Source organism: Biomphalaria glabrata, chromosome 15, assembly GCF_947242115.1.
Source record: "Biomphalaria glabrata chromosome 15, xgBioGlab47.1, whole genome shotgun sequence".
NCBI classification, from domain to species: Eukaryota; Metazoa; Mollusca; class Gastropoda; family Planorbidae; genus Biomphalaria; species Biomphalaria glabrata.
In genome coordinates, this window is record NC_074725.1 from 5301159 (window position 1) to 5328839 (window position 27681).

Consider the following 27681-nt stretch of genomic DNA (forward strand, 5'->3'; position numbering starts at 1 on the left):
TCTACAGTCGTAAATTAGTTCATCTACAGTCGTAAATTAGTGTATCTACAGTCGTAAATTAGTGCATCTACAGTCGTAAATTAGTGCATCTACAGTCGTAAATTAGTGCATCTACAGTCGTAAATTAGTGCATCTACAGTCGTAAATTAGTGCATCTACAGTCGTAAATTAGTGCATCTACAGTCGTAAATTAGTGCATCTACAGTCGTAAATTAGTTCATCTACAGTCGTAAATTAGTGCATCTACAGTCGTAAATTAGTGTATCTACAGTCGTAAATTAGTTCATCTACAGTCGTAAATTAGTGCATCTACAGTCGTAAATTAGTTCATCTACAGTCGTAAATTAGTGTATCTATAGTCGTAAATTAGTGCATCTACAGTCGTAAATTAGTTCATCTACAGTCGTAAATTAGTTCATCTACAGTCGTAAATTAGTGTATCTATAGTCGTAAATTAGTGCATCTACAGTCGTAAATTAGTTCATCTACAGTCGTAAATTAGTGTATCTACAGTCGTAAATTAGTGCATCTACAGTCGTAAATTAGTGCATCTACAGTCGTAAATTAGTTCATCTACAGTCGTAAATTAGTTCATCTACAGTCGTAAATTAGTTCATCTACAGTCGTAAATTAGTGCATCTACAGTCGTAAATTAGTTCATCTACAGTCGTAAATTAGTGTATGGTTATATTAGGAACTCTCCACCTTAAAGAGTTTATTTTTTGCTATCTCGTAACTTTGCGCTGAGAACGTTGGAGCACCTTCTTCTTTTTCTTCTTCTTCGTTCTCATTGTTATGTTGGAGTGTTCAGATGACTAGACCAATACATGAGATGAACTGCGCAGTGGTTTCCAAATCAGGGAGCTCTCCATAGGCATGGGCGTAGCCAGGATTTTTTTTCGGGGAGGGTTTTGGGGGGAGGTGAATTTTTTTCTCCCCCCACCCCCAAACCCCCCCCCCCCCCCCCCGGGCGAAAAAAAAATCTATTTATGTGTGTGTGTGTGTGCGTACAAAATCTTTATTACATTCTGACCCTTCATTCTTTCGGAAGACGTTTATTGTGCCCTAGAATAGGTTCTTCCATGAGTTAGTGGAAAAAATGTAGATTCTCCGCCATTACCAGCAAAGGGGTCTGGAGAAGCGCTAGGAGCTCCCCCAGCGCGGGGCGAAGCCCCGCCGCCAAGCACTATTTCTGATATTGAAAACCAACAAAATGCATATTCTGAGGTATCTACAGAGCATTTTCCTGCTATTAAAAGTTCTATTTCAAAAACCTAATGTGCTATTCTTACTGACTTAGACCCTCCCGCGCCGTTCGGAGCATTTGACGACAAGCTGTTTCCATAAAAATCTGTCACTGGTAATGTCTGAAGCCTCTTCCACCTGCTCTAAGGATCTCCATGAATGTGTGGTGCCAAGTTGTACTAGGATATCATTGCAACTCTTCTTATGCTTAATTCATTTTGTCGGAGAACATGTCCCGCAAACCTCATGCGTCGTTCTCTCACAATCTTACTAAGGGGTCGACTCCCAGTTCGGCATAGGATTTCCTTGATTTAGACCCGATCTCTATAACTGACTCCTAAAATCTTTCTTAGCCATCTTTGTTGAGCTACATTTAGTGTTTTTCGATTTCGGTAGATGACTATTCACTGCAGTTTATTAATGGAGCCCTGCCACTGGTAAAAAATGTGTAACCTCTCTTGAATACGCTCTTGGAATTAAGTGACTGTAGTTTGCTTTAGATTTTATATCGAAAAGAGACGTTTTAACGTCAAAATCTTCTGTTGGGGGTTTTCCACCACAAAATGCTCTGTAGGGGGATCTTAAACTCAAAACCATCTGGAGGGGTTTTAAACTTTAAAAAAAAAGCAATCTGTAGAAGAAGGGTTTAAACTCAAAACCCCCGATTGGCTTGGCTACGCTCAAATAATTTTAGTGTGTAATTTGCTTTTTATTTATATTGAAGATGTATTTTTAGCACCAAACCCCTCTGAATGGGGGTTTAAACTCAAAACACCTTTCGGCAACGTTTATAGCATTTTGAGTGCGTAATTTGCTTTTGTTCTTACACTAAAGATGTATGTAAATTTATCCTCAAACCCCACTGGAGGAGAGTTGAAACTCAAAACCCCTTTGACTACACTCATAACATTTTTAGTGTATAATTTGCTTTTTTTTTATTATTAAAGAGGTATTTTTTACCTTCAAACCCCGCTGAAGTGGGGTTTAAACTCAAAACTGAGTCAAAACAATTTAGCTACGCTCATAACATTTTGAGTGAGTAATTAGCTGCTTTTTTATATTAAAGAGGGGGTTTATCCTAAATTTTAGACGGGGTTTTAAAATCAAAATCTTCCTTAACTGTGCTCTTGGAATTAGGGGATTTTCGTTTGCATTTGTTTTTTGTTTTGTTTTATAGAAGAGGGCGAGTTAACTGCAAAAACCCCTGGTAGGGGGTTTTAAAGTCAAAACCCCAAGTAGATTTTTTTAAACTCGAACCCCTCTGGTAGGGGTTTTAAACTCGAACCCCCCTGGTAGGGGTTTTTAAACTGGAACCCCCCTGGTAGGGCTTTTTAAACTCGAACCCCCCTGGTAGGGGGGTTTAAACTCAAAACCCCTTTGGTTGTGCTGGGGCAAGTGATGGTTTAGTATTAAAATCTCACCTAAAATAAACAAAATCAAAGCAAAAAATCAGTCACTAAATTCCGACTCCCCCCCCCCTTAATTTCGGGGGGGGGGGGTTGAACCCCAACCCCCCCCCTGGCTACGCCCATGTCCATAGGTCTATAGTTTTCTTTCTATTGGGGTGTTTTGGGGCCAGTGTCTTATACGGGCAGTTTTGGAGGACTTGGTCGGCATTCTCTGGTCATACTCCACATGAGCAGATTTCACTGGTTTCAATTTTGAGCTTCCGGTACATGTGTTCTCGCATTTTGTTGTGTCCGGTCCTGAGTCGAAAGATTCACACGTTCACAACTTCTTTCCATTCGTCTGAGCTCCGTTGCTGTTCTCAATGGACAGTATCATTAGATTACTTCTAGAATTATTACACCATATTCACCATCTACTATTAGAGTCTTTGAATCAAATCATTATTGCTTTTGCCTTCTAATAGAGGCTTTCTTCTGTTCTTCGGACATACTTTGGGAAGGAATATAAAAATAGAAATGTGCTAGGAGGTTCAATCCCATTAACTTGTCTCAATCTCTAGAGGCTACTGAGATCTAACGGTGGCCGACGAGATCAGTCTCTTGAGTTCACGAACACTACTGTCAGATACTATTGAAACCTCCATTTCCTCGTTATCCAATGATTTATTTAACTGGATGACATTGTCCTTGGGACTTGTATACTTACCAAGAAGCGATTGGCAGTTGTGATAAAACTATTTTCAGTCGATCTCAGTATAAAGGAGGCGCGGTGGCTTAGAGATAAAGAGCTTGGCTTCCGAACCAGGGATCCCGGGTTCGAATCCTGGTGAAGACTGTGATTTTTAATTTCGGGATCTTTGGCCGCCTCTGAGTCCACCCAGCTCTGACATTAGTTGGGGAAAAGTAAAGGCGGTTGGTCGTTGTGCTGGCCACATAACACCCTCGTAAACCTCGGAAATAGATGGTCTGAAAGGGAACGTTACTTTTTTTTTTTACAGTATAAAATAAATACTTTTTTTTTAAACAAAAAGTTTATTTCAGGGAAAAAACACACAGTCCGGGGGGGGGGGGGGGCTTCGAATTCGGACCCCCTCAGCCCACCCTTGCTACGTCACTATTAATGAATGTTAGAATTAAAAAAAGGGAACATTTTTTACCCGGTCACATCCTCCCTCTCTCCCCCGAGAAAGAATCCTGGTTAAGTGAATATATAAATATACGAGACTTTATACTATTCTATTGATAGGCCAATAGATTTAGTCATTTTGACCTCACTGGAACAGAAGAAAGCAGCTGACAGTAGATAACTTCTGAATGAGACAGCTGGAGAGCTCTAACGAAGCTTGCAGGGCACACATTTGAGACCTGAAGAAAAGCCCTTGAGGACGAAAAAACAACAACTTATATAGACTCTTAAGGATAACAGCTTTGTCTTCATTAGTTGGGGTAAAATATGTAGGTCGAAACTGGGTTCGCGTGGTCACATGAAATACTCCAACATATCCTTTATCTTCGGAATCGAAGACAATGCCTTCAGCACTTAGCTTTCAATTCTATTTATAGATCCCCATTACGTGAGAAAAGATCAGCTACGCCACTGGGAAGTGGTTGGGCCAACCACAGAATCGCCCCGATGTCCTTGTTAAAAGAACAACAGGTCTACACGTCGCTGGGGTTTCATAAATAACTACGTACATGGGTATCAATAAATTAATTACATCAAATGGGAAGTAGCTTCCTTACAAAACATAGCCCGGAATATATTCACTAAGAAATGTACAAATGATTAGAAGGTTAAAAAAAGAAAATTGAATAAAAGGCTACAATCTTCGATTCTTGCGCTCCCTATTCAATCAGTGATTCCGATAACGGAAGTGTCGAGTTTTTATTCCGAAATGCGCAAGCGCGGCTGATCACGCGCCGGATTGTGTGGGCGTGACTAAAGAAAAGGAACAGGAAAGTTGGCCAGATTAGCTGTCGCGTTTGCATGGCGTTCAGAAGGAAGCTGCCAGTTTGCTTCGCGTTCAACATGCCACGAGAAGCCGCCATTACTTAAATAGGTTCCTTTACACGGCCAATATTGCGCTTAATTTTCCGAATTGGCTTTTCAAAACCCCAATAAGACGGACGGAGGATAGGGCGGAACCTGATCCGTCCGTGCACAGATGTAAAGAAAATGTCGACGTATCAAAGAGATGATTGATTGAGAGATAGAGCAAAAAAAAAAAAAGTAGCTTGATGAAGACTTCGAAATATGATCACATTGAACTGGATGTTTCTATTTGTAATCTTATTTTTATTTTAACAGACATAGTTTTAAAAAAACAACAGAAATAAAACTCAAGAAAACGTTAAAAAAAACTGAACTGTCGCAAAATAGACCCGTAAGACATATAACAAATGAATATTCCTTTTTGACTAAAGCAGCACCAGTCGTAAAATCACAAAACTTAACGACATTGTATAACAGTAGACTATGCAAAATAGATGTAAAAAATACTTTTTTTTTTAGCCAAAACGACAAAGCTTACATTCAGTGTAATTGTATCAGTTATTTTTGAATCAGTCATTGAATTAAATTTGTTGCAGATCTAAAGTAACAATAATAAATCTGTGCGATTACAGCAGTTTTTTTTTATTTAGCGCGATTTCATGCTTTTAGCTTTATCAATGTGCATTGATCCTATCACTTGTCTGAACTAGGTAGGAAAGGGGGGGGGGGGTGAGGGTAAAGAAAGGGGTATCTGGGTGAAAGTTACCGTGATAGCTTTAAAAATGCATTTAAACATTTTTTTTTTAAAGTTGTACAACTTGAATTGGAACTCAAGGGAACAAGCATCCTCAAGTCAATACACTAACCACTGTGCTAGAAAATTGCTTATGAAAATAGAAATTTCAAGCCTTTCTATTGCTACTTACAAACTTTGAAGAGACGACATAATTCTCGACACAAAGTATAAAAGGGGACTAATTCAACTTATACCGACACATCAGTCAAGCAGAGTTTCTTTCCCTTGTTCGATACAAACAAAATAATGAATTACCAATAATTAATTAACTTATTGTTCTTTTAAATTGATTCTTGTTTGTGTTGGCTGAGAGCCATATAGCAACACAGAAATTCCCCCCCCCCCCCCCCAAGTTCACTTATGAGATTAGACCAAAGCGCACTGAGAATTCTACAGCCTGAAAGATACGCTGTGCAAACGTTATAATAATAATAATAACACTCTGCTACAGTTTTATAATTGTTTTGTAAAAATAGACAATATTGTAGTTTTTATTAAATTATAGGCCTATTGATCTAAAATACATAAATATAACACACATTCGAAATAGGTATTGACAAATAAATTGTGCTCATATTTCCTAGAAATAAAAATGTTTGTATTTATGTACTGTTTAAAATAGCCACTCCGTTCTGGACAAAATAGCAGCCTGTTGGTGTGGTGCGTGTTTCTAAATGTTCAGACTTCGAGCCTTGTAATCACAACAAATTTCCATAAGGATCAATAAAGCAGTCTTAGTCTTAGTCTTAGTCTCAGCCCGCCTTCATTACTTACCGTTATAGACAGGACGTCAAAATCTACACGTCTGAAGAAACGTCCGAAATTTGTGAGAATAAAATGTGTAGCATATCGTGGTATTATACCTAAAGTCATAGCTCCGGTCTTTGATAAAAATAAACTGCGATCTGTATGGTACAGCTAGATGTCCAGGTCTAAAAACTAGGTCATGAAACAATATTACTTTACAATCTTTGACTCCAAGCCCTTTGACCTTTCACATGGAAAAACAAAATGGAGAAAAGAGGAGGCGCCAAAGGATGAACTGCGAAGTGCTTCCAAGGAACGTTGTATTATGTTCTGCGACAAGCCGCGGGTTGCCATTCAGTCCAATCTGATTAGGTGATCAGACAAATACTTTGATTCGATTATCAAAACTAAATCAATCCCACCGTTTTCTTTTTTATCCACTCGGCTAAAAAGCCAGTTCGACCTTGACCACCCAGTGCAAGCGCTCAACTAGAGGGAGACGGGGGGGGGAGATGGACGTCTTTCACCACGACTTTGGGCCTACCCCAAACATTTACCAACCACATTGAAACCATGAATGCCCTCATTTTCTCTGGCCTCTTTTTATGTTTTTGTCTCTAAATGTACGTTTTTACGTAAAATAAGCGTTCCGTTATGACATATAGCAGCCTGGTGGTGTGGTGCGTGTTTCTTAATGTTCAGAGTTCGAATCTTAGCATAGGTGTTTCTGACAGGAATAGATTAAAATTATAGACAATTACAAAACAAATAAGTATTTAAATTACATAAACAATGTATCATAAATACTATATCTAATATTTATTAGGGATTATTGTGGATTCTACGTATGTCAGAGTGTGTAAAACTTTATACTTGTGAATATTCATTTTAATTCTGCTTCCTAGAATAGTACGCATATTTAAACTGTACACAGGAAATAAACATAGAAAACAATTGGCGATTGGTTCTTCCACACAATCACGTGATCTGCGTATTAATGCATTGCTGATACCGTCAAGATGGTGGAAAAAACATTTGTTACCACTAGAAATAACATTTACAATAACATATTGAAGTGAGCGTTAAGTTAGGTCATCGTTCTATAAAATATAGACGTTACTTAAAAAAAGAAGATGACTACGTCCTAGGCGTTAAAAATTCTTGAAACAGTTTTAAAAGTAAACTTTTATAGCAAGCATTCTTTAATTAAATGGAGTAAAACCTACCGAAAGGCGAAACGGATTTATGTCATTGATTAACATGCATGACTAGATTGACCTAGGAACGCGTGTAGGACGTAATCATCTTCTTGAAGTAACGTCTGTAATTTATAAGATAGATAATAATACACTAAAATACTCCCATGACAGTGGTCCACTGTATGGGGAAATAAATTAACGCCTAGTACAACCAGTAGAGATAGACACCTTCCCTCATCTCTTCTGTTGAACCGCTGGGGCACCACACACGATCTGTTGAACGTCTTTCTCCTTTCCACTCTGTCTTTTGTCTTGGATAGAATCTCTGTCACTGACATGCCCGTCCATTATGTTGTCTTACCATCGCCCTCTCTGTTTGACTCTTCTTCTTCTTCCTGGTACCGTTCCTTGAAGGAAGGTTCTCTGCGAGCCCTGAGAACCTTGTGATATGGCCACTTTGTGACTGTAGTTAGCAGGTCATCATGGGGTCTAATTTCTGTATTAATCCTGTTTCTAATCTCTTCGAGAGTGATGCAATTTTAGTAGGTGATACCTAGGATCTTTCTGTAGCATTTCTACTCCATCGCTAGGTAGATAAAGACATCAAAGTCTGTGTTTTCGTTTCAAGGTTTTAATAAATGGAGACAATTCTATAAAGGAAGCCTTTTTTTTTTTAATCTCAAAGTAGCCGGTGTACTGACTACGGAGGTATTAAAATTTAGAAAAAGACTAATATAGCTTCTTTTTTTTTTTTTTAATAATTTTTAGCATTGTAGAATCACTTATCTAAGCTCTCTCTCTTTCGTGTAATTTATAGTATCTAGTTGGCAACGGTAATCTTTCAATATAGCGTCTCTGTCATTACTTTGCCTATTTCAAAATATAGCCTCGACATTTCTCCATATAACGTTTAAATTATGAGTGAGTATGGTGTGAATGTACACTTTGGTTTCTTATAGTTATAATGTTTTTTGTTTGGTGTAATGCACAAATTGTAAGACAAATTTCCTTACGGATAATAAAGATTATTATTATTATTATTATTATTATTATTATTATTATTATTATTATTATATTTCAATTTATTTTAAAGTGTATTTACAAAAAAAAAATTTAAGTAAAGAGCAGATAACTGTGATTAACAATAAGTATAGAAATCTTCAATCAATTGAGGGAGTTTAGGAAGGGGAGAGGGGGGGGGATAATAGAGTATCAGTAGATGTTCTGACCTACTTTACTTGAACACAAAAAAATAACAAAGGGGCTTTTATAATAATATTAATCACACTAATGTACTTTAAAAAAAAAAACTCTTTAAAAGCAATACTTATGCGACAAGAGAGAAAAATGAAAAAAAAAGCAATAAGCAGAAATGTGGAGGAGTTATAATGGAACCTAACCAAAAACGTAAAAATATGATGGGAGAAAATGATATGATGTAGATACACACAAAAAAAAATATACAAAAATGTCAAGCGTGGTATATTGACTTATCACTGTCTTCCACTCATTTATACAAAACATTGTCCGCTCTTCTCAATCCTAATTAATTTTCCAATTTTACGACCCGCCTAAACAAATCTTTGTTCTAGCATTAAATATGGATATTTTGACGACCTAAAAGCAAAGAGCTCAACTATCCATCGCGACTTTTCGGACACTTCAAAATCATCGGCGCTCTTGTAACCTGTCTGCTTTAGTCACTAACAACCAACATGCAAGTGGCGTATTCTTGTGTCTAGATATTAATGATGTTTGAATCTTTGGTGCTGAAACAAATGATGAGAAAACATGATATGTAACATATAATAGCAGCACTAGGGTACACTAGTAATTAAGAGGCGAAGGTGAAGACACTATGTTGAAACATAGATAAGCCCCACCCCTCAACGGGAGCTCATTGTACCCCAGCTCTGCCACTATATGTTACATGCCATGTTTATTATCGGAGGCGCGTTGGCTTAGTGGTAAGGCGCCTGGCCTCTGAACCGGGTTCGAATCCTGGTGAAGACTGGGATTTTTAATTTCGGTATCCTTGGGCGCCTCTGAGTCCACCCAGCTCTAATGGGTAACGACATTAGTTGGGGAATAGTAAAGGCGGTTGGTCGTTGTGCTGGCCACATGACACTCTCGTTAACCGTGGGCCACAGAAACAGATGACCTTTACATCATCTGCCCTATAGACAACTAGGTCTGAAAGGGGAACTTTACTTTACTTTTATGTTTATTATAGTGTAAACATCTAGACCTCCTTTTTTTTTCGTTATTGCGTTATTTTTTTTTTTTTAAGTATTATTTTATTTTTAATTAACTAGTAACTAGCGTTTTAACAAGAAAAATATTTAAAAAAAAATGTATGTTAAAAAGACAATACTCCTTTATTCAACTTTCGGAGAGGTTGCTATTCTAATAAAAGTTAGATTGAAAAAAAAAAGGAACATTTTTTACCCCACTTCCCCCCCAACCCCCCTATTTCCCCCGAGAAAAAATCCTGGTTAAGAGAATGTATTGATCTACTACACTTTATACTGTTTCAATGATTGGCCTTTAGATCTAGACTTTAAAAGGCGCACATTTTCCTGAACATTAAATTTCTTAAACTCTCATATCAATAATACCTTACATTCGGAAATTCCCGATCGCGATAGTCCTTTCAAGAACGCGATAGTCCTTTCAAAACCAATGTTGGATTTAGATCTAGACCTAGTTCTCTAGCTAAATTTATAATTGTTTTTTTGTTTGTTTTTTTTTTTACTTTGAAAAATTATAACGGTTTAACTAGTGTGGCCAGCGGCTAGTAATTCTTTTTCTCAGCGATATACATCAACTGTTAAATTTATAGGAAAATCGCTTGAGCCGTTTTTGAGATCAGCATCCAGGCTCCAACCATGCTCCACCCAGGTTCATCTACAAAGTTATGACCTGAATAGATGTGTAAAAAGAGTGTGTTTGTGTAGTGGGGAATGTGGGGGAAGAGGGGTATTGTGTGTATTCTTAAAACGGTGTGTCACCAAATCAGACATTGTGTTAAATTCGTTGAGATTGATGAGAGAAAGAAAGAAACAAAAAATATTTGAATGAAAGAAAAAACTAGAACACACCAAAAGAGGGAGAAGCCTTAGAGTGATGCGTTGAACCATGGCCATGTCAGTGTGTGTTGATTCTTTACTATCCTTGAACAACACTGACATAGCAAACGCTTTAAACAGAGAAGCGGGAGGAGAGGTGGTGGCGGCGAAAGGGGGGTAACAAAACCAAAAAAAAACAAAACCCGTAGCCAAATGGCCTAATAAGATTAAGATGAGGAACTGGGGGGTGGGGGTGGGAGGGCTAGGCGGAGAGGTTAAAGGATTACGTACACACGGTCAGTCGAGATGACGACCAAAAAAAAAATACAAATAAAAAAAAATCCGGCGTTAATTTTATCAGGGCTGAACTGGTGGCGACACAAACTGGTCTAATTGTATTAACCGCGACCTCTCCTGCCCGCCCCTTACTCACACCCTTACCTTTTTTTTTTTTAGCCTTTTAACTGAGTTTTTTTTTTTACTAAGGGGAAGGAATAAAATTAGTATTACGATCAGTACTCTCCCCTTCCTAAACAATATATTATAAGATTTGGGTCTGTTGAATACACATTTTCCCTAAACAAGGTTAACCACCTATGTATAGTCCAGATACAACATTAAACGATTCACTCGGTTATAATTATGAAAGTCATGTTCAAAGATGGAGGCTAAGCCAGTGCATATTTTAATCTAGTGTATCTTTTGTACAGAATATTGGACATATATTATTACATGCAATTATTAGGTATTATTTAGTTTAAATCTCTCCACATCGTCTTTCTATTTCATTTTCCACGTTTTTCTTACGAGATGGGAATCGAACCCAACTTTCAAAGTTCGGGTTCGGTTCGGTAAGATTTAAGTTTGGGGTTCGGTTCGATGACGAGTATAGTTCGGGTTCGGTTCGGTCAGGTCAGGTCTAAAGTTTGGTTTCGATTCGATGTTATGAAATTAGGGAATAGCAAAATTAGGTACATGTAATCATGTTTAATTCAATCAAATCATTAAATAGAAACAATTTGATTTAATTTTTTGTATGTAAATTATGAGTGAGTCTGGTATGAATGTACATTTTTTTTAGTTACTATGTTCTGTTTGGTGTAATGCACTAATTGTAAGACTAATTTCCTCACGGACAATAAAGATTATTATTACACTTATTCGGCCGATGGGCCATTTTAATTTCCAACACTCGTTTCGCGAGCCACATAACAGAAAAGGTACAAAAAAACAACAACAACAACAAAAGCATTAATAAAAAAATTAAGCACTTTTATTAAAAACCCGTGGATATAATTTTTTTAAAGTTTCCCTTTCAGACCTTACTATCTATAGGGCAGATGATGTAAAGGCAAGGTATTTCTGTGGTCCACGGTTAACGAGGGTGTCATGTGACCATCACAATGACCAACCGCCTTTACTTCCCACCCCCAATTAACGTCAGTTACCCATTAGAGCAGGGTGGACTCAGAGATGACCTTAAGATTCCGAAATAAAAAAAAATCTCAGTCTTCACCAGGATTCAAACCTTGGACTCCTCTGATCGTAAGCCAAGCGCTTTACCACTCAACCACCGCCGCCTCCAACGTGAATATAATAATTAAGTTTATACAAAACCAACTACTGAAAATCCCACTGCACCATGTTGAAGCATTCAATCAAGAAGCTCGTCTGTGAGGCGATTACGCCACATTGGTTTCACCCCTTTCCGCCTGCTAACTGAAGAGTTACAATTTCGTTTAGAAGGTGCGTATGTCAACCTGATTCAACTTCTTGCCACTTTTTTTTTTCACTTGACAAATTTTCTAAGAACTCTTGCTGCCAGTTCGCTATGTCATCCAGCCATACTTCTGGTGGTACCAGTAGTCCCTCCTACTAATTTCTCCCAAAGGAAAGATGTCTCCTCCTCCTCTATGATGTCTGAAACTTCTTTGAACACAAGATATTTGCCAGTGGTGGTCCCAATGCATGTTCCTCATAGCTGATATCTTTTCTGTGATTTAAGAATTGCTTTTCATACCATGAACAAGTAACAAGAGTTGATCTCTATCAGATATGGCGGGGCTAATGGTAAACATATCAAACATTTTGCTGCGAAAAAGAGTGGTGGCTTTAAACACATTTTTATTTTCATGACACATTTCTTCCATCACTGATAGTATCTGCCTCTAAAGCAGCAGCGGTTCTCAACCTTTTAAGCTCGGCGACCCCTTTTTACAATATCCCACTCTGCCGCGACCCCCCCCCCCCCAATACACACACATACAGCAACAGAAGAGAATAGACAATAACAAACCTTATTTTTGATGGTCTTAGGCGACCCCTGGCAAATCGTCAATCGACCCCAAAGGGGGTCGCGACCCACAGAACTATAAGAGGCTAATACAGTAGATTTGTTCGAACAACTAAATTCATTAGCATTAAATTAATTAACTTTATTAAAAAAGCGCGTTTCATCAGATGTATATATCTTTATTTTTTTTCTTTGGGGGTAAATTACAATGTCATATTGTCTCAGTTCAGTTCAACCTAGTCATTTCTAAGTAATAAATAATCAATTTTTTTATATTTACTTGATAGAGTTATTTTTGATATATTTAAAAACAATGCTTTAATTCTTTTCTCTTGTCAACAGGTATGGTTCCAGAATAGACGAGCAAAGTGCAGGAAACAGGAAAGTCAGATGCAAAAAGGTAAGTCTTTTGGCTTGTTGTAGTTCTTCTCTTGTTTCTTCTCTTTCTGCGTCATCTTCGCTAAGATTTATGAAGTCAATAGACTCAACGAATAGAATGATGATTCAGAAACATCTTCACATTCATCTATTTCTTAGTCTGTTGGACCGTTAGGCCACCAAAAATGACACATCCACCGTTTTTCTCCAATCCTGTCTGTCTTTTGCCTTGAGAGTCTTTCAATGACACATTCCCATTCTTTAATGTCTTCCCATCGCTTTTTTTTCGTTTACCTGGTTCTGTTCCGTGTAAGCCACGAGGCCAATATCGCTATATAGTTTAGGATTTGCGTTGTTTTTTTTCGACAGTTTTGTATGTATTTTTGTATAGGGATGCCCCGCAAAAGGAAGACATGTCTTATCATTGCAATAAACTGATGAAATGAGGTGGTTTATCACTGTTATCACTTTTATAAAATTATGAAATGCGGTAGTCTAATTATTGCGATAAACTGATGAAATGAGGTGGTCTTATCATTACCATAAACTGATATAGTGTGGTGGTCTTATCAGTGCTATAAAGTCATGAAATGCGGTGGTCTTATCACTGTTATAAACTGATGAAATGCGGTGGTCTCTTCACCGTTATAAACTGATGAAATGCGGTGGTCTCTTCACCGTTATAAACTGATGAAATGCGGTGGTCTCTTCACCGTTATAAACTGATGAAATGCGGTGGTCTCTTCACCGTTATAAACTGATGAAAGGCGGTCATTTCTCCGCCGTTATAAACTGATGAAATGCGGTGGTCTTATCATTGCGATAAAATGATGAAAAGCGGTGGTCTTATAATTGCATAAAGCTGATGATATAGCCTAGGCGTCGAAATAAAAAGGAGTACAATATGGTCGAAAAAGTTACGTTGTTTGCATACAAAAAAATTAAATAGATTCGTATGATTTATTATATAGTTATATGATCAATTTAGATCAATCCTTTTTAGAGCTTTTAAAACTATGTTGCGTATTTTATTAAAACTAGGCCTACTTTTTTGATAACACTTAATTTTTTTTTTATTGATTGCATGACAGAAGAGCAGCTTACCATGTTGGGGGATCAAACACTTGAGTCGTCTCCAAGGGAGTGGGTTTTTGGGGAGCCAGCGGCAGAGTTGGGGCACTGGGGAGCCAGTAGCAGCGGTGGGGCGCTGGGGAGCCTCTTACTCATCACAGCCGCGAAGACAGTTTTAATGAATACCCAGCAAATTAATTAGATTAACCGTTTCCACTGGAAAGTCGAGGTCGCGCCCTACCATTAACGCTCTGAGGAAGGAGGGGTTGAATGAAAAGAGAGGGTCGCTTGAGTCGGGGGAGCTGTCTTGAAGAGAAAGACCTTCTCTCTATCTGTGGTGTGTGTGTGTTTGTGGGGGTGGGGGGGGGGTTCTCAAAAGAAAAGCAACAAAAAAAAAGAGAGAGAGAAATGAAATAGAAAGAGAACAAAAAAAGTGATCAAGAGAGACAGAAAGAGAAAGCGAGAGAGAGAGAGAGAGAGAAAGGATAAAAAGAGAGACAGAAAAAAAAGACAAGGAGAAGGAAGAAGAAGAAAGAAAAAGAGACTGAACGAGAGAGAGAGTAAGAGAAAGTGGGAGAAATAAAGAGAGCTAAAGAAGGGGATAGAGAGAGAGAAGGGGGAGAAATTAAGAATTAGAGATAGAAAGAGAGAATGGAAGAGAGAAATAGAGAAATTCTTTATTTAACTCTAGTCCACCTGCGCTTTTCTCTATAGTATAAATTGTGCGCTTTTAAACCAAATAAGTTATAGACTTTTATGACAGGCGCTGTGGTTGACTTTCGAACTTGGAGTTTTAATTTAGGGATCTTAATGACCTGAGTCCATCCAGATCTTATGAGTACCTGACATTAGTTGGGTAAAAGTAAAATGCGGTTGGTCATTGCGCTGTCACATGACACCCTCGTTAACCGTGTGCCACAGTAAAAGATGATCTTAACATCATCTGCCCCACAAATCACAAGGTCTGAAAAGGGAACTCGGCAACTGGTTTGGTTCCACTAGAAATATATTTTGCGGTGAGGTAGCCAATTGCTTTTTTAAAACTGATCTCGTGCTGACTACTCGTACATGCTCTTATATTGGCGGTGATGAATTTATAACTGATGAGCTGCGGTGGGTTAATTACAAATAAACAGTGTAAATGATCATGAACTAAAAAGAGGCAGCGGAAAAAAAAAATACAATAGGCAACGAACTATCGACAATTGTCACTAAGTAAACCTTGTCCCCGGTACAGTGGAGATTATAGACATTCAGTTAGAACGACTAATCCCTCAAACTAAGACAAAGACTAAGACTAAGGCTGCTTTATTGATCCTTATGGAAATTTGTTGTGATTACAAGGACTCATTTCTCATATAAAGACAGCACTGGGAAAAATTACACATAAATAAACAGGGGGTATCGTCACTCTGTTTTGTTGTCATTTGTATTGTGTATAAAATACTGAATAAAAAAATATATATTTAAAAATATTTTAACAAATGTAATCAATACCCGTCTCTGTATTTTGCCTACTATTTTAGTCTAGTTTAAATAAAATTAATAGCCTGACACAAAAAAGGTCGAACTCGAACTGAATAAAAAACGAAATTTTAAAAGAAAAAAAAATGTTCTAAATAAAGCAACACACTGTGTCTCCTTTCTAAACTGCTCATCTATTAAAAAGGGAGAGAAGAAACGAAGAGAGTTAATCAATTTAATTAAGAAGATCTAGAGTGGCTAATTGGTGGAGGCACCCGCCGCCCCCTCGGGAGTCGAGCTGTACATCTCGTGCTGTGGAGTCGGACGTGAGATTTCAACATCTCACTCGGCAAGCGTTTTCTTTTGGCGGCCTCTGTCCACCCTTTTGGTGAAAATAACCCTTCCTATCTCCCCCCACCTCAATCTTTTTTTTTTCTCTTTTTCTCTCTTTTTTTTTTTTCCCAGATCGGACTTTATTTTTTGTTCTTTATCAGTCAATAGCCAATGGTCGATTAGAATAAGACAGACTGAAGGAAAGACAATTACATAGGCTAAGGGTCCGGTTAGAGCAGCTGGAAATCTATCTACTCAATTTTGTCCAAAACGATCAAAATAGTGCTTGCAGTCAGGGCCGGTCCTACAGATTGCGGAGCCCTACGCGAAACGGATTGCGCTGGGCCCAGTCTGGGTAGGGATAGGATAATAATTGAAAATTTAGATTTTGTAATAGAAAATAAACTCTTCTTTGCATTTTATTCATTCCTTACAAAGTACACAAATCACTGTCAAATTCACTTTACGACCCATCTACAGTAGATAGTAGTTTTCCAACAAAAAGCCGATAAACATTCAGATTTGCCTTTTAGATTTACTATCGACTAGCAAAATATTTCTTTGAGGTCGAGATAGATTTAGATCTTTATTAATATGCCAGTGATTATTAATTGAACTTGTTTTGGTTAAAATTCGACCTTTTATTACATGTTTATTAAATGAAAGCTGATAATGACGTTTCTTTTCATCGCCAGTAAGATTGGCGTTTTCCATATTGAATGACACCCCGAAATGACATTTTTGTCTGTTTTTAAGGAGATTTGGATGAAGATTTTAATAATTTCAGGATATTTTCACGACCTTTTTCGTATATTTTGCAATTTCATGAGAATTCGAGGAACCCTTTTAGAACAAGTTAAAATGGTTTAATTTAATAATTTACACCTAGAATTCGCGTTGGGCCTATGAAAGTGCGGGGCCCACTGCGGCCGCATATGTTGCAGTACCCTAAGACCGGCCCTTCTTGTAGTGTCGGAACAATTGAACATATAAAAAAGTAATTCATTCATATAATTGGACAGACATTTTGTATGGTTTCTAATTGTTTACGTAAAAAAAACGTCAACTGAACAATGTTACATCACTTGGGAAGACATTCGACCCTTCTAACGTAAGCAAAATAGTCTTATTTAAAAAAAAAAAAGCTAGATGACCTTCACATCATCCGCCCTGTGGATCACAATGTCTGAAAGGGGACTTAAGTTGTTTGTCTTACGTTCCAATCTTGTTGCATACGTTTTTTTCACCATAAGAGTTTGAAAGGTCCTTCGCAGGGTTAGACTTCACATAATATATTAATTAATTTTTTTAAGCAGTAGTACTAGTAATTCTATCAGGGGCGGACTGGCTATATGGGCATTCGGGCAAATGCCCGGTGAATCGGTACCCTAATGGGCCGGGTTGGGCCACCGAAAGGGCCTCTATGACGCGTATGACTCTTTTGAGCGTTATGTTTTTAAAAAAATCTTTTACAGACTCGACAGTGTATTACTAATTTGATTTTAACACATTTTCCGACTTAATTGAATGGCCTAGATCCGTAGACAGTGCTTCATGAACTTCATTCAGTAGGCTTCATCTTTTTAGGGTCCTACACTGAACGATTAAATAGCAACATAGTCAAGTAAAGTTGCCCATTCAGACCTTGTGGTCTATAGTCTATAGGAAGATCCCAGTCTTCACCAGGATTCGAACCCGGTACCCAGTTCAGAAGCCAAGCGCTTAACCACTCCAGCCACCGTGCCCCCCAAAAAGCAACATAAGGCCTATATATTTCTTATAAAGATATAGTGTCCACTGCATGCATGAGTACAGTTATCGATACATTATCAAATTAAAAATAATGATTTTGAGGACAGGTAGGCCTATATGATAGGCCCAACATTATGATATACAATTTTGGGTCGGATTATATACAAAAGCCCTGGGCCGTTTTTGACACCCATTCGCCCCTGAATACTATCGACTTTACTTGATGAATATCTTATCTTATATAATACAGACGTTACTTCAAAAAAGAAGAAGATTACGTCCTACGCGTCATGCATTTAGTCATGCATATTAACCAATGACTTAAATTCTGCCAAGTCACTGGTTTTCCTGGCTAGCTCAGGCAACCCATTCCATGCTCTAATAGCACTAGGGAAGAAGGAGTATTTGTACACATTTGTCCTAGCATATGGGACGAGAAGTGTGCCTTTATCTTTGTGTCTTTCAGAGTATTTTATTAAATTTTGTTTTTGTATTTGAAAATTATGGTTCAGTGTTTTATGTATAATTGCTACTTTACTTTTGAGTCTTCTGTCCTGAAGTCTTTCTAAATTTAGTGATTTTACTAAAGGTGTTACTCTAGTCAAATGTGAATATTCGTTTGTTATGAATCTCACTGCTCTATTTTGTGTCTGTTCCAATTTCTTAATGTTTTCTTGAGTTGAAGGGTCCCAAACAAAGGATGCATATTCTATTATTGGCCTAACCAAGGTTAAATAACATTTTAGTTTCATGTTCTTATTTGATTGATATAAATTTCTTTTAATAAACCTAAATGCTTTATTTGATTTTTTGATAGTTTCATCAATATGGTGATTCCATGACAATTTTAATAGACATATGGATTATAACTACTGTGCAAATATACCAATTTAACAATATAAAAACTTTTTTCCTTGAAACTTGTTTTTTTTTTTTATTTTGGGCCTCCTTATCTTTGTCAGCACCATAAGATGGCGAGAGGCTCTCCACAGTTTTTGAAAGGATAGCCTTCAATTTTGAACAACAGAAGAAAAACTGAGAACTTAACAATTCTATACTAAAAACAAATTGTTTAGAGTGTTGATGACATCAATATGATGCACATAGACAAATTGTGAAAAACTCTGCGTATTGTATTTATCACGGTGATTACATCTGATAAAAACGCAAGTAGAATATTGTACAAAAAAAAATTAATATTTTAAGTTAAGTTCCACTTTCAGATCTTTTGGTCTATAGGGCAGATGATGTAAAGGTCATCTGTTTCTGTGGCCTACGGTTAACTAGGGTGTCATGTGGTCTGCACAACGACCAACCGCCTTTACTTTTCCCCAAGTATTGTCAGGTACCCATTAGAGCTGGGTGGAATCAGAGGCGCCCAAAGATCCCGACATTAATAATCCCAGTCTCCACCAGGATTCGAACCCGGGAGCGCTCTACAGCTCATCCACCGCGCCTCCAAAACTTAACACAACGGTCATTTATTTAAGAGATCAAGACACATAATAAGTACGAGAAAATGTTGTAAGTTAAAATTATTTTTCCAGAACTTGATTTTTTTTTTTTTAATTTAAAATTATCAGAAAATCATGTTAGTCTTGAAAATCTTTGGGCGCCCGACCCCCCCCCCCCCCCCCCCCGAGAATCGTCCTCTCACTACGCCTATGGTTCACTCTTCGACTTCTATTTTAGGGCTGTCCTGTGGGTGTGGTTTGTGATGCAGCTTCAAACAGAAAATCCGATCTTCCATGTAGATGTATGTATAACTTGACACACGCATTACTATAAAACTTAAAGTCCTTTACCACAAATTAAAAAAACTTTTTATTTACAAATTAGATATTTCGTTCGTGGATGGAGAGATTCATAGCGTACAGTAATAACTGCATTAATTTTCTTATATTCTCAAATTTAACAAAAAAATTGTAATGTGATGAACGGAAGTGGTTTAGGGGCCGAGAAGTATGTGTGTCGTTGGGGGGGGGATGATAAAGAGAATCTTTTTGTCACCGTTATCTCATTGTATAAAACTTTCGTGGCTCTAATATGACACAGCCAGGGTCTCGCACACTACCAAGGCCACCCCTTGGTCTAACCTTTAACTAGATCCTCAACTTTGCAGGGTTCTCCTTATCCCTTTAAATTGAATTTTTATAATGTTAATAATGAAATAGCTCCCACCCTTCGCTACGCCTCTGGATTGACTGGAAGCCAAGTATTCGAGGTAATTGCTCCAATCAGCCATAACAAACAAATGTTATGTACACATGGTTTAGACTTGGTGCATGGGCTACGCCGTCGACCGAAACCCGCCATTACTTCCAGAGGACAAATTTCTCTACTGGTGAGGCGATGCAGCTCTGGGCGAGGTCAGGAATTCGCCAATTACGAACTCTTGATGGTCGTTGCTAATGATCGCGTCCCGACTAATTCGATTATAGTTAATTGTCAGCAACGCGAGTAACTTTCAACGCCGAAGGGTTCTCATACCGTAGCTTCAAGGTAGCTGAATGGTTTCCCAAAACCTCCTCAGTCCGGGGTAGGGAGGGGCGCATACAGTTCCAAAAACGCTTGTCAAGGACAGCGTTACCCAACAGGAAATCGTCAAATCAATTGGAACTGGCAGCACTATGTTGGTAGAGACCCTGAGGGGCTTTATAGAAACTGCATCGCGTGCCGGATATCGCCCACGGGCCGGCGGTTCGGCAACACTGCGGAAGAGTGTGAGCTGAAATTTAAATTTATAAAATAATCAAAACAGCAAGCAGAGATCCTTTAAATAAGGAGGAGGAGGAGGGGAGAGAGAGAGTGATGGAAAGAAAAGAGAGAGAGAGTGTGAGAGGAATCTTATATAAATGTATATTCCTAAAGACGAACAAATTCATTCATTTATTTATCTTTGTATGCATTAAGGGATGTCGTCAACTGCCGTGTGGATTCGCTGGAAATTTCGTACATAATTTCATTTTACCTGTTAAGTGCTAGCTAAGACACGATTTTGACAGATTCGTAGCATGAACAGATGATGAACGCCGCAATTCGCGAAAAACCGCAAGCTGCCTATTAAACGTTTTCATTTCATTTTCGTTCTTTCCCCCAAAAGTCTGCATATTAGATGTGAAGCATAAACAGAAGTAGCACAGAAAGTAAGAATACCGTATTTTTAATATTTTTTTAACTATCCATTAGTCTGTTGGACTGTTGGGGTACCATGCAAGACTCGTTGACTGTCTTTCTCCATTCCTCTCTGTCTTTTGCCTTAGTTAGAACTTCTTTCAATGGCAGGCCTGTCCATTCTTTTATGTTGTCCTCCCATCGCTTTCTCTGTCTGCCTCTTCGTCTTTTTCCTGGTACTGTTCCCTGAAGGAAGGTATTTGCGAGCCCCGAAGATCTTGTAATATGGCCATAGATTTTAAGCTTGCGGTGTTGTTTTTTTTACGATAGTTAGTAGGTCATCATGGGGTCCAATCGCTGCAGTAACCCTGTCTCTAATCTCTTGATTTGTGGTGTGGTCTTTAAATGTGATACCTAGAATCCTTCTGTAGCATCTTAATTCCATTGCTAGAATCATCCTCTCTAGCTCTGCAGTCAGCGTCGAAAACTCGCAAGTTAATTTATAGAGAGACATTTTATAGGTGCAGTGAGACGCAGAGAGACAGAATGGAGAGACGGGAAGACAGAACAAAAAAAATGACAGAAACAGCAAGTGAGAAAAGACAGAAACAGAGTTAGAGACGGACAAAGAGACAAGGAAGCAGGGATAGAGAGAAATCTACATGGAAGGGTAGAGAAAGCGTATCTCAATACTATAAATAGACCAGCTCGTACAAAGCAAGCGAAGACAACTGACAAAAAAAAATTCCATCTTATAAGTCCACAAAATTGTTATAGAAAAATATTACTTTAAAGAATTAAATAACGCCCATGTTTATTATTATTATTATTATATTACCTGCAAGTCTCACATAATAGATTATACTTATGATTTGCCGACTCCAGTCACCTAAAACCCGAGTAATCGTAGTGTTGTGATTGAGAGCAGCCCACTCTCGTTGGCGCTCGTGCCAGTGGGACGCTAATTACCCCACGAACACCAATTCACTATGATATGTTAATAATGCTGCCAAACTAGGTAGTTTGCCTTGTAATAGAACCAATTACGTCCAAATCCTGGAATCTAATGGTCAGCACTGACAAATATCTTGGATACTATTTTTACCAATAGAGCGCATATAATAAAAATAATTTCGAATATCAAAAGGCCGCATACTTAGCATAGTATTTCTAATGAGAACACCATATCGAATATTGATTTCTCTAAAGAGCAGTTATTTTAATCTCACTAGTCATTAATTCTATTGGGTAAAAAAATTGTTAGCATGTGAAAAAAAAAGACCCTTTGCCATTCAGGATCTGATGACTATTGAAAAAATGTTGGCCAAGCAGAAAAATAATAAGACATTTGAGATGTTGTTGTTTTTATTGCTATGTTTGAAACCAACATATAATGTTTGAGCTACAAGTCAAGTGTGTCTCTTTACAAGTATCCATCTTAATCTAGGGCCATGGTGTTAACTTAATTTCGATTCCAATTACATTATCATTCAACTATTCGTGTAGGTAACTATTCAACAATAATCCTGTCATTAAACACAACAACACAGACAGTAGAAACAACCTTACGTCTCAAATCTACATTTTAGAAATTCTGTCATATTTTTTTCTTCTTTTCTCGAGTTAGTCCCCCTGTTATGGAATGTGTGTGTGTGTGTGTGTTTCTATGTGTGCGTTTCTTTGATGATAATAAGAAGTTAGCGATTAGCTTGTGGCTTGCAGGTGGCTATGCAGTGTGAATGATGCAAGATAAGCGATATTGCCATAAGCTGTCTTGTGTACACTGGATAAATACAGAATGCCAGAGTGAGAAGACGTGTTTTTGTAGTGAGTTAGATCTTGGTCAAAATATCTTTTTATATTGTTACTAAAGTCTACTACATATTTTTTTTAATTTTATCTCAAGTAAAATGTATTTATATTGTAGTGATTATCATATTTAGTGTCGTTCACAAAGAGGTTATAATGAGTTAAACTATAATACGCCTACAGTGGTTTAGTTGTCTCCCAGCAGTTTGGTCCTACAAGTCAACAACCGGCAACAATGTCCCCCCACCCCCCTTTTTTTTTTCTTCAATTTCTTTTGAAAATTTCTACAACTCAGATCTATTAGAGTACTTGCCTTGCTAACAGTAACCTTTGAGATATAGTGCCGCATGGTTAACAGTCGAGGGAGTCGGTCACTTTAAAAAATATTAAATTATCTCCCCTTGGATTTCACATCTTCTCTTGAATACGACTTATAAAATAAGGAAGTACAACGTCTCGACGGGGTTATGGAACTTGCTGAACTCATCGGGAAATACTCTCGACCCCCAACCAAAAAAGTCGCAAATTGGTGGCACTCGAGACCTATTCCCTCCCATGATTGGTTGATCATTAATCACATGGTGTGTCATGGCGGGTCGCTGGTCACGTGCGACCCAATGTCATGTTTACATTTATCATCCAATCAGACGTCGGCTTGCAAGTGAGTCGCGGTCTGTGTTAGTATTTTTTTTCCCCCCGTAATTTTTTAGGTTGCAATTTTTTTTTTTTTCGTGAGTGGTTTAATCGTGTGCCAATTTTATTTTGGTACCGCTCGGTCATATCAAAGACACTGAGCTGAGAGTACCACTAATAGTGTGGTTAGTGTGTGTGTGTGTGAGAGTGTGTGCTGCCGGTGTGCGGGTGTGACAAGGGAGATAATCTGTCCAGCGAGAAGAAATATGATATTTAAATGATGGAATTAAAACGTCTGGTGACAAGGGAGATAGTCCATCATTTCGTCTCTTGATAGCCCAATACCCAAGTGTGCTGAATTGTGTCCCATGTAATTTAGAGTATTAGTGTTTCACTACAGCAGCAGGGAATAACAACAGAAGAGCTATTGATATAATCTTTGAATTATTCATTTCAATTGTACCATGTATCTACCGATGATTCTTACAAGCAGAGCTAAGTTAAACATTTTAGAACTGATACATACCACCATTATGTTAGATTGATCGTGCGGTTAGGGATAAGGACTGTCATCACGATGGGCCCGGGATCGAACCCTGTCCCGCCGTCATCCGTTCTGCAAGAGGGTTGGGCACTTCCTGTGTGAATGTCTAAAACCTGAAAATCAGCCCATACGCTTTTCAAATATCGTTGAACAGATGTATAAAAGAAACCCTTTTAGACCTTGTGATCTATGGAACAGTTGTCTAAAGGTAACGAGGGTGTCATGTGACCAGCACAACGCTGCCAATTTTTAGCGAAATTTGATGCTCCGGTATTAGAATCGATTAATCTGTGATTGAGATCTGAGCTTGTCCACTCGTAAAGGGGCTCAGTATCCAGATGGGAGTATCCAAGAAAGGAATGTCTTCAAATCTTTGGTTTAAGTCGTCATAGAACAGTTCGTAATGAACTTATTAACTCTTTCTCTCCTAATTGACGTTGATTTGACCTCATTAAATTAAAATAATGTTTAATTTTATAAACTTTATTTTGTGTTATATAAAAAGATCATGCATTCCCCTCTAACTCTAAACCAAATAAAACATTCTCCGATAACAAACGACAAAGTTATTGATGCTTAATCATAACAGCGTAGTGAAATAGTAATGTGGAAAAATAATTACGGAGAGAAAGAGTTAAACATGGCAAGTTGATTATTATTCAAATTATCCGATCAGATAAACTTGCTTTTAACGAAGAAATTGTTTTAATTGTATACAATTTTCACCTTTCTTCGGACACCAAAGGTCCGCTGATCACAGTTTGAGAGCCACTGTTGTTCGGGAAGCTGTAGGTGACGTTAGCACTTTGCCAGTTACGTGTACTATATATATGTATATAGCGATTTCATCTTTAATTTTTTACATTTTTACGGTAATTAAAGATAAAAATTGCTATCTCTAAATTGGTCTGCTTTTCTCTAAATATACATTTCACCTACATGTCAGCTGAAGATGCCGTGCCATCCGAAAATGATATTCAATTTTCAATAGCGTGTACGTAGCAGTACGTTGTTTTCATGCTAATCTTTCAGATCCGCTTTGCACGCCATAAAATACAGGCAATGAGGGGAGAAAAAAAAGAGTAAGCGATATGGGTAAATGTGAGCGTTAGGTGGGAACCTGAAGAAAAGGAAAGAAAATGAAAAGAGGAAGTGTTGGGAAGATTTCGGAGTAAATAATAAAAACCATGTTAACGACGCAGTAATGAAAGAGGACTTCGGCCAACAGAATAATAGAAATTGTAATCTATAATTTTAGATGTAAGGTATTTTTAAATGGAGATTTTTTAGAATTGTCAAGCAAGACTGGTAAAAACGTTTTTTTTTCCTCCCATTTCCATATTCGGATGAAGTTACAACTTTGCACAATTATTTATTTACATGTGTCCACTGGCGGATCCAGGGGGGGGGGGCGGTAGAGGCGATCGCCCCCCCCCCCCACTCGGCCGACCGAAGGGGGGGCGGACGAATTATAGTATAGAATTCACACAATTTGTATGCGAATTTATTACTTATGTTAATAATATATACTAATTATTTATATTTCAACCTATTTTTAGATTATTTCGCCCCCCCCCCCTTTCTAGTATTTTGGCCGATTTGGTAGGGTCTGGAGGGGGCGATGGCATCAATCCGCCCCCCCCTCCACCATAACCTTCGAGTCGGGGGGGCGGTCTTATTTATTGGTAGAAATCACAGCTTGCTAACAGAATCAATTAGATATATATATGATTAAAACTTGTTATTGGTATTTTAACCGGTCTTTATATTATGTCGTTCACCTGTTGGCCGATTGGAAGGGGAGGAGCGAATACCTCTACTGCCCTTCCCATCTAAACCCTTTGAGTGGGGGGGGGGCGGTCCTACTTTTATGGAAAAATCATAGTATGTGAACAAAATTAGTCGAATATCTATATAATATAAACAGGTGGAAGTGCGATACATGCAATCCCCTTCCCCCCATCGGACAAATCAATACTTTTTCTTTTTGTATTATAGTAAGAAATTACAAAATTTAAAAATCTGTCACTAATAATTTATATATGCTATAAAGTAAATTCTTATATCGAGTCGCCCAACCCCTATTCTTTAATGCAAAATGCAATCATTAGCAGAAATTATAAAAAGGAGCGAGGATTAATCGTTTTCATTTTAGCGCCCTTCCCCTTTCCAGACAGAGTTTGTGTAATTTCACATGAATTTATCATAACTATTTTAAGAAAGACTTTGCTTTGGAAAAGTTATAATTCAAATGAAATTTTTCAATATAACAGTCACGGTTGAGATGAGTTCAAAAGCCAGATAATCATTTCCTAGTCGACTTTTTCCAACCTTTACTCTATCTCATATTTTTCTAGTTAAATAAATTTAGGACTATAACTCACAATTTATGCTTGAATTTTATTGAATATTATTAATCGAATTTTTATTTTTTTCGGCGGCGATCTTCAAAACCTTAATCTAAATATCTGGGGTATCTAATCTTTTCAAAGAACAAATCAGTTGTATTTGCAATGTATTAAGGGATTATAAATTCATATTAGAATATTTTTCTCATTATTCAAAAGGCACATTATAATAGAATGAATAATGAGCGGTAGATGTCAGGAGAATGCGCTTCAGCAGTGAAGAATGCAAGAAAACGCTTTTGGAGTCGGGGCGAACCGAACCGAACCCCACTAATACATAATGAGCTGTAGATGTCAGAAGAATGCGTTTCAGCCGTGAAAAATGCAAGAAAACGCTTTTGGCGTCGGGGCTTCGCCCCGAATCCCACAGATAAATAATGAGCTGTAGATGTCAGGAGAATGCGCTTCTGCAGTGAAGAATGCAAGAAAACGCTTTTGGAGTCGGGGCTTTGCCCCGAACCCCACTAATAAATAATGAACTGTAGATGTCAGGAGGATGCGTTTCTGCAGTGAAAAATGCAAGACAACGCTTTTGAAGTCGGGGCTTCGCCCCGAACACCACTAATAGGTAATGAGCTGTACATGTCAGGAGAATGCGTTTCAGCCGTGAATAATGCAACAAAACACTTTTGGCGTCGGGGCTTCGCCCCGAATCCCACTGATAAATAATGAACTGTAGATGTCAGGAGGATGCGTTTCTGCAGTGAAAAATGCAAGACAACGCTTTTAACGTCTGGGCTTCGCCCCGAAACCCACTGATAAATAATGAGCTGTAGATGTCAGGAGGATGCGTTTCTGCAGAGAAAAATGCAAGAAAACGATTTTGGGCGTCGGGGCTTCGCCCCGAACCCCACTGAAGAAGCTTAAAGCGCTCTCCCAGACCCCCAAGCTTGCAAGAGAAAGACTGTTTTTTTTTCTGTTTTTTTCACCGAAGATTGAGAAACAGTCTTATTTTTTTCTCATATATCGAATATATATATATGCTTTACGCACGTTTATGCATAGGGTTAGGGTTTACTGGGCGTTAGGGTTAGGGTTTGGAAAAAAATCGCCCCCCCCCCCACTCCAAAGTTCTGGATCCGCCAGTGCATGTGTCAGGGTTCAATTTATATGCTTTGTCTCGACTTGTCTTGGCTCGCTAGGGGGTTCTTCATTATCAATTACAATTATTTAATACTTGATTAGTTACTCAAATAGGAACAATTACTACTTGATACACTTTAACTCCAGATATCCACTCAATTAAAATTACATATTAATGAATAAACTCCAACTTTTGATAATAACAATGAATAACTTTAATATTCAATTAATGACATCGACTCTCAAATAAATATTTATTCACAATCACTAGTCCATCAACTTTATGAAATATATAAATACATAGACACCAGTCCAGAAAGTACAAGTCCACCCTTCCTGGAC

At 37.9% G+C, this 27681-nt stretch overlaps 1 protein-coding gene across 1 annotated transcript in view; it reads left to right on the top strand.

Moving 5' to 3' along the window:
* Positions 1–27681, top strand: part of LOC106063388 (short stature homeobox protein 2-like) — a 51689-nt gene that overhangs the window by 10356 nt on the left and 13652 nt on the right. The window contains exon 2 of the mRNA XM_056011804.1: positions 13093–13150. Within this exon, the coding sequence (XP_055867779.1) occupies positions 13093–13150 (58 nt within the window). The remainder of the gene's footprint in view (positions 1–13092; positions 13151–27681) is intronic.